The sequence below is a fragment of the Entelurus aequoreus genome, linkage group LG03, assembly GCF_033978785.1.
Source record: "Entelurus aequoreus isolate RoL-2023_Sb linkage group LG03, RoL_Eaeq_v1.1, whole genome shotgun sequence".
NCBI lineage: Eukaryota > Metazoa > Chordata > Actinopteri > Syngnathiformes > Syngnathidae > Entelurus > Entelurus aequoreus.
In genome coordinates this window covers 32,250,020-32,258,575 of record NC_084733.1, presented here as the reverse complement: position 1 = coordinate 32,258,575, position 8,556 = coordinate 32,250,020, and the positions used below count along the sequence as shown (strand labels likewise).

The 8,556-nt window shown below is 38.6% G+C and overlaps 1 protein-coding gene across 1 annotated transcript in view; it reads right to left on the bottom strand.

Annotated features, from left to right (window-relative positions):
• Positions 1 to 6,539, bottom strand: part of disp2 (dispatched RND transporter family member 2) — a 33,774-nt gene extending 27,235 nt beyond the window's left edge. Inside the window, exon 1 of the mRNA XM_062041618.1 lies at positions 6,377 to 6,539. Within this exon, the coding sequence (XP_061897602.1) occupies positions 6,377 to 6,465 (89 nt within the window). The 5' untranslated portion in view covers positions 6,466 to 6,539. The remainder of the gene's footprint in view (positions 1 to 6,376) is intronic.
• Between the last annotated feature and the right edge of the window lie 2,017 nt (positions 6,540 to 8,556).

Here is an 8,556-nt window from a genome sequence, read left to right as displayed (position 1 = left end):
ACTTTAGTTAAATGTAAACTAATTTATTCGGTACATTGATCCTCATTGGTGAATATCAATAAGATTGTGTTTTTATTTAGTAAAGAAGGCAACATTTTTACGACTGCAGTAGCACTTTTCACTATGTAGTTCTGCATAGCACTTATGGGTGTTAAGATGGTGTTTTTCTTTTATTTATCAATGCATTGTGCAATTTAATGTGCACATTATGTATTATTCATTATTTCCAGACTATAAGCCACTATTTTTTTTCCTACGCTTTGTGCACTGCGGCTTATAAAACGTTGTGCCTACTTCATGAATTTTTATTCGCTTACGGCCATAATGTTTTGTATTCAACAAATAGTTTTCAAAAACACTGACAGAGACGCCGAAAAAGTGCGTTATTGTTTGTGCTATAGCGCCATCTTTTAGATGTGTTCGCTCACCTTAGGTGCTGCGGTTAAAATGTACTTCCTGTTTCGTTCCTCGAACCGGAAGTATTCTTCCATGGCGTTACTGCGCGAAATGATTTTTCCTTCATCATTCCAAGCAACACTTGTAAGTTTTACAATATAACTTAACCAATTCATGCTTACTAAACCTGCATGTGTGATGTCTGTTGGGGTGTTTTCATGCATATTTGTACGTGCTGTTGTAATGTAATCAAGCTAGCATTGTTAACATTAGTGAATATGCTAACATGTTTACAAATGCCTGTGTTAGTATTATTAACTTACAATGGCATTCTTTTTGTATTGTTTTCGTTTCGTAAATTCACCAAAACGTCACCGTGCAGTTATTGAGTCTGTTTAGCTGACTGGAGAGCTCACTTCCGCAGCAAGTGGGTCCATGACGAGGACTTCTGTTTTGTTAGATCATACCTTAATTGGGAACAATTAAAGTATGTAAATAAACATTTACGAAATATTTTGTATATATCTACAGCTTATAAAACGGTGTTGCTAATATCTGTGAAAATGTGTATTTCTTCTAAAATTTGGTGGGTGTGGTTTAAAAACCGGTGCGCTTCATAGTCCAGAAAGTATGTTACTCATTTGTAGTTTTTCATTGCGTTTTACTTTTGTTGTGTGTAAAAATGACACCCGTGTTTGTGGCAGCTGGTTTCCGCAGCTTGAGCCTCTTTTAGGTCCTCCTTTGTGTTCTTTAAGGCTTTAAGGTCCCCCTGTTTTCATGTGCTTTGTTTACCTTCTGGTTTAAAAATCCTTAGAAATTGCGCAATGAAGGTAGCACTTTTGTGACTTTTGCGCCAATTTTCATGCTTTTTTTAAAAACTTTTTGAATCTGCACTGCAACCACATAATTTCCCAATTGTGGATAAATAAAAGTCTATCCTATCCTCTCCTAATGATGTGAGGATACATTGGGTACAGCTGCACTATCGCATCCAACATGCTTATTTTTAATCACTTTTGATTGTATAGCTCGTAATGTGAGTTTCATTGGTTATTTTTAACATTTTGGCTAACTGAGTGAATGCGTTATTATTGTTGTAACACGAAGAAGCTGTTGTGTTTTTATATGTGGAATTAAACAATGGAACAGTTTGAAGGCTGGGTTAAAAGAATGTCCAAAGTATAGTTTGGTTTAAAAAAGCGATAAAAATACATGAATTTTAATATATACAAGAATGAGAGTTTTCTAACAATCACAAGGTGTTGATATTATTATTAATATGTATTTACTTATTTGTTGGTGTTACTGTCACTTTGTACTATATGGATGTGCCTATACCAGTGGTTCTTAACCTGGGTTTGATCGAACCCTAGGGGTTCGGTGAGTTGGCTTCAGGGGTTCGGCGGAGCCTCCGCCGCGCAGAGCTCAAGACACACCCAACTCATCGTTTAAATAAAAACTTGCCCCTATCGGCGTATTATGGATACCCGCAAACAATTTTCCCTCTGATTTGCAGGTGTGCAATTTGTTGTGAGTTCATGCACTTTGTTCGTGTTGTTCTTTGAACAAGGTGATGTTCATGCACGGTTCATTTTGTGCACCAGTAAAAAAAAACATAACTTTGTCTTGAATTTGAGAAAAAAAAAAACCATTACATTTTTCACTAAAGAAGGGTTCGGTGAAGGCGCATATGAAACTGGTGGGGTTCGGTACCTCCAACAAGGTTAAGAACCACTGGCCTATACTATACATGTGTATATATATACGTATGTATGTTTTAGCCAAAAAAATAGTTTTTAAGTGTGATGAAGATGATTGATAATGTACTAAAAAAGACCAATAGATTATACATTGTGGGGTCCTCAACGCTTTCCAGGACCAGGACCCTCAAAGTAATAAAGAAAGGGAGCGGGGACCCCTCACTTACATATTGTATAAAAAAACGTTTAGCATTTAAAACAGGAGTGTCAAACTCATTTTAGCTCAGGGGCCACATGGAGGAAAATCTATTCCCAGGTGGGCCGGACTGGTAAAATCATGGCATGATACCTTCAGACAAAAAGGTTAACCAACAAACGAGATTTCTCTACAGAATCTCCTCTCTGGTCAACAAAAGCACCATGAGGATTCTGGCGGGAACTCTCGTTCAACCCTTTTTCGATTACGCATGCACCTCCTGGTACCCTAGCACCTCCAAAACCCTCAAATCTAAACTCCAAACATCTCAGAACAAGCTAGTCAGATTACTTCTAGACCTCCACCCCAGATCCCACCTCACTCCTACCCACTTCTCTAAAGTGGGCTGGCTCAAGGTGGAGGACAGAGTTAAACAACTTGCACTGAGCCTAGTCTATAAAATCCGCTACACCTCCCTGATACCAAAGTACATGTCAAACTACTTCCTTAACGTAAATGACCGCCATAACCACAACACCAGGGGGAGCTCCACTAACCACGTTAAACCCAGATTCTGAACTAACAAAGGTCTTAACTAATTCTCTTTCTATGCCACATCAATGTGGAATGCGCTCCCAACAGGTATAAAAGAAAGGGCATCTCTATCCTCCTTCAAAACCGCAATAAAAGTTCACCTCCAGGCAGCTACAACCCTAAACTAACACCCTCCCCGGATTGCTAATAATCAAATGTAAACAATCAAATGCAGATACTTTTTCTTATGCCTTCTGATCTCTCTCTCTCTCTCTCTCTCTCTCTCTCTCTCTCTCTCTCTCTCTCTCTCTCTCTCTCTCTCTCTCTCTCTCTCTCTCTCTATGTCCACTACTTGATGTCCATATGTCCCCGTCCCCCCCCCTCCACACCCCTGATTGTAAATAATGTAAATAATTCAATGTGATTATCTTGTGTGATGACTGTATTATGATGATAGTATATATGATAGTATATATCTGTATCATGAATCAATTTAAGTGGACCCCGACTTAAACAAATTGAAAAACTTATTCGGGTGTTACCATTTAGTGGTCAATTGTACGGAATATGTACTTCACTGTGCAACCTACTAATGAAAGTCTCAATCAATCAATCAGACAACTTCAGATTGTTTTCTTTGTTTTACTTTGGCAGAAAATAGAACAAACACATTCTGAAAATGTACAAATCACAAATAATCCTTTTGACAAAACACTTCAAATTCTGAGGGAAAAAAATGTGTGCCGTTTGAAAAACACTACGAACTTAAGACTTTGTCTCAGTGTATCTACAAAGCCAATAAACATGAAATCACAGCCTATCTGGGATTGAACGAAACAAATCAACTTCTAGGTGTCAAATACCTCATTTGTCATGTCCAGGCATTAACCCTGTGCTAACTCAACAAACTACACACACACACACACACACACACACACGGATGTAGAAACTGTTGAAGATGGTTGAGCTACTTACTTTTCTCATTTTTGACAGAGACATTTAGGGGCAATGAGGGTGCCAAAGAACAATGCGTTCGAAGCAGAAGACCTATAACTGCAGGTTTTGCGTTTCATTTGTTCGAGGGGAGGAGACACAGCCATGCGTTACCACAGCTATTTGCTCTTTACTGCGTACCTCTTGCTTGGCTCCGGTATCAAGCGTATATTTTCAAGTATTTCTTAATAATCCGTTGATGAATGAGTATATCTGTTCGGCCACCGTGTTCAATGGAGAAGTCCGATCTACAAAAGGTGCAGGCAGCATACCCCTTCCCCTTCGAGCTGTCCTGGATGAACTGAAATTATTTTTTCCAATCATTTTGGAACTTGCAAGCGTACTTCTTCTTCTCACTCGTTGTCGCCATGTCTCTTCTTCGTTCTTCTGCTTTGTCTCTGTTATGTTTTTGGACATTACTATTTGCCGTAGTTTTAAAGCAATGCATGATGGGGACGGCGTGGCGAAGTTGGTAGAGTGGCCGTGTCAGCAATCGGAGGGTTGCTGGTTACTGGGGTTCAATCCCCACCTTCTACCATCCTAGTCACGTCCGTTGTGTCCTTGGGCAAGACACTTCACCCTTGCTCCTGATGGCTGCTGGTTAGCGCCTTGCATGGCAGCTCCTGCCATCAGTGTGTGAATGTGTGTGTGAATGGGTGAATGTGGAAATATTGTCAAAGCGCTTTGAGTACCTTGAAGGTAGAAAAGCGCTATACAAGTATAACCCATTTATTTATCATTTATGATGGGAATCCGGATGTTGTGTGTCAGTGTATTAACGTGCCGGCTGTAATAAACACACGCTGAGAAATAGCTCCGTGCCTGCCTACTTTATGGGTTATAGATAAACGTATGGATAACGGAGACTATATAATAGTCTCCTTTTCAGGTGAGAGAGGACGCTAAAGGCAGTGCCTTTAAAGGCATGCTCCCAATATTGTTGTACGGGTGGAAATTGGGAGAAATTCGGGAGAATGGTTGCGGGAGGGGCACTGAAATTCGGGGAGTCTCCCAGGAAAATCGGGAGGGTTGACAAGTATGAAGTACGGTGGCCATGTCACTGTCATTTCCAAACTACACTGCAGTTAACATTAATGTGTGTTTAAAGACATTGAAATTTGTGGGAAAATGTCCACGGGGAATATACTTTTTTTTTTTGTTTGTTTATGCATTTTTTTTTATATAAATCCAAAAATTTCACGACATACCCTGCAGTACCTCTGTTGAAGACCTCTGGTAGATGATGGTGAGAAGAAAGCTTGGTAGTTCATTTATGAATAAGCGGTGGGAATGAATAAATGTAACTTCCACCCACTCCTTTTTGGATATGAAAACATATTTATTATGTATGTTTGTGTTTTTATTGTGAAGTATTTCTATATCTGAAATTTACTGTATTAGGATTATTATTCCTTTTGTTTATTTTTGTTTTTAACATGTCCTACACTGCTATGTATAATTTGTCCTTTTGAGTGAAGCAGCTGCATATTAATAAATAACTAAGAGGTTTGTCTAGAACAGGGGTGTCAAACGTACGGCCCGCGGGCCGGATAAAACCCCGGCCTGTGGGATGAGTTTGCTAAGTATAAAAATGAGCCAACATTTTTTTATGAAAGAAACTGCTGTTCTAAATGTGTCCACTAGATGTTGCAATAGTAATTCTTTGTATCTTTGTAGATGATGATACATATGTAAAATAAAAAATTAACCACCTGATCAAATGAGCAAACTACTTAAATAACATACAGTAATTTGATTTTGATATTATTTTTTTAATCTTGATAGATTGAAAATTAACACAAATTATCACATAATTTATTCAGAAAATATACATAACGACAAATAAAGATAGAATACTATTAACCGCAACATGTAAATGTAAAAAAACAACAACAACATTATGATTTGTACATTTTCAGAATGTGCTCGTTCTGTTTTTAAACAAAGAAAACAATCTGAAGTCGTCTTTGAATTGATTTAAGTGGACCCCGACTTAAACAAGTTGAAAAACTTATTCGGGTGTTACCATTTAGTGGTCAATTGTACGGAATATGTACTGTACTGTGCAATCTACTAATAAAAGTCTCAATCAATCAATCTTTATTTTTAAGTTATCGTGCCGTGATTTTAACCAGTCCGGTCCACTTGGGAGTAGATTTTTCTCCATGTGGCCCCCGATCTAAAATGAGTTTGACACCCCTGGTCTAGAATAAAGGCTTATTTGGAAGACACGGTGCACATTTATGCGCACATATAGCAAATTACAGTAAATAGGTGCTCGTTTCCATATGAAGAGGAGCATGCATGAAAACGGAAACAATGCAGTAAAAAAACAAAAAACCCTGCATACATTAGAATAATAATACCGTTTCAGGAACACACACAGTTATCAATACAATAATGAAAAATACATGTGAGCTTTACATGAAAGAACTACTCATTTATGTCATGCAACAGCTCGTGTTGCATTAATGAGTGTACCTAATGAGGTGTCCTGTGCGGTGATTATGATTATTAATAGCAGATATAAAACATGCGTGCAGATAATACAACCCACCTATGAAAGAGATGTGGGATGTCTGCAGAACAATCATCCATCACTATCGCGTCCGTGCTGTCTCCTGTTGTCGAGTCAGCAGCGTCCATCTCCTGCTTTTTAACATTTATGTATCACCGGATTCAAAATAAAAATCCGTAAAATAAATGTGGAGATGCTTTCATCAAACACCTGCCGCCGCTAAACCGAAAGAGAGAGAGAGAGAGAGAGAGAGAGAGAGAGAGAGAGAGAGAGAGAGAGAGAGAGAGAGAGAGAGAGAGAGAGCGAGCGAGAGAGGGAGGGAGCGAGAGAGAGAGAGAGAGAGAGAAAGAGAGAGAGAGAGAGAGAGAGAGAGAATGTTGTGTGCGGAGGAGCTCCACCAGCACACCGGAGCTCTGGGAGTTAATCTGCCCGGAGCTGAGCGCTGATTGGCGGACCCTCGGTGATGCTCGGACGCCGGCCTGGTGTGTCCATGTCCGACCCGCCCAGCATCGGCGCACCTATGGCGGACACGATGCAACACGTCCGCCCGCTGACACGCTTCCGTGTTGACGTGACCCAATAACCTAATTGGTGATGACGTCAACATTAGGTACACTCGCCCAACACAATTAAGAGCTAAATTTTTATAAAATTCAAACAAAATAAAATAAAATAAAAATTAAGAGCTAAATTGTTCCGCTAAGTGCTGTATACTGAAATATATCATCTTTTTTGGAGGGGCCACCTTATTTGATCCAATTTTGAATCAATTTAACCTGAAAACGTGTCATTTCCCAGGTAACACCTAACGTTAACGTAACGTTACTGTATGGTTCTCTTTTGGTTATGCAAGATGAGAACGTTCTAAGAACATTCTTAGAACGTATCAAAAACTATCTGACACACACCAAATATCATTTGCCTGCAATGGAAACAGCATTTAAGTCCCATCTTAAAACTCATTAGTATACTCGAGCCTTTAAATCAGTGGTATCCAAAGTGCGGCCCGGGGGCCATTTGCGGCCCGCAGCTAATTGTTTACCGGCCCGCCACACATTCTGGAAATGCTATTGCAAAAATAAAAAAGAACATTACAAAAAGTGGAATGAGATGAAATCTAACAAGAGAACATTGCAACGTTGACACAAAGCTGCCATACAGGCTGTTTTTTTTTCTTTTGTCTTTCTTTTTTTAATTTTTTTTTGCCATTGCTCCAAAAAAAAAAAAAAGACAAAAAATCCATGTTATAATGAATTATTTTCAAGGCTCCATTTACTTCAAATATTTCACTTTAAAATGTTTTATGTGGTAAATATTGCATATATTGTGTAGTTGCCATATAAAAACATCAAAGTTTTCTTTGAAAAAAGCGCATAATAGTTCAAACGTTAAATCGACAGATATATCTGAAGTTGATCTCGTAACTTAAGTGTTGAAAGTAAAAGAAAAACCTAATAAAAATGTATCACTTTATGAGTGGGGCACCTTTTGGATCCCAAATATATTTAGTGGTATTTTATTTATCTTTTCACTGTGATTACTCAAAAATATTAAATAATTAAAATCAATGGTGTCCTGCATTATTGATCTTTTAGGGCTCTAATTACTAAATACTGCATATTTTAGTTTTACTATAAAAAAACAAAGTTGTTTTTGACAGAAAAGCCATAAAACCTTTTTATTTTTTATTGCTTTATATCAACTTGAAGTTGATATAGAGATTTACTGTAAGCGTTAAATAATAACAAAAAAATAATAATTTGACTTATTTTTAACATTTTAATAACTGAGACCCTTTATGGTCCCCGGGACTCCTAAAGGTAAAATAAATAAAAAATCCATATATTTTGTTATGGTTTGAAAATGAAAAATATCAAAATGGCCCCCACATGCTTTAATTTTTCCGTGTGCGGCCCTCAGTGGAAAAAGTTTGGACATAGACAATAGACCCCCTTTTTAGACCATTTGAGCTGCCATTTCTTTTCTTTTCTGCCCCCCTCTCCCTTGTGGAAGGGGGGCACAGGTCCGGTGGCCATGGATGAAGTGCTGGCTGTCCAGAATCTGGACCCAGAGTGGACCGCTCACCTGTGCATAGGTTGGGGACATCTCTGCGCTGCTGACTCGTCTCCGCTCGGGATGGTCTCCCTATGGACTGGACTCTCACTATTATTTTAGATCCACTATGGACTGGACTCTCACAATATTATGCTAGACCCACT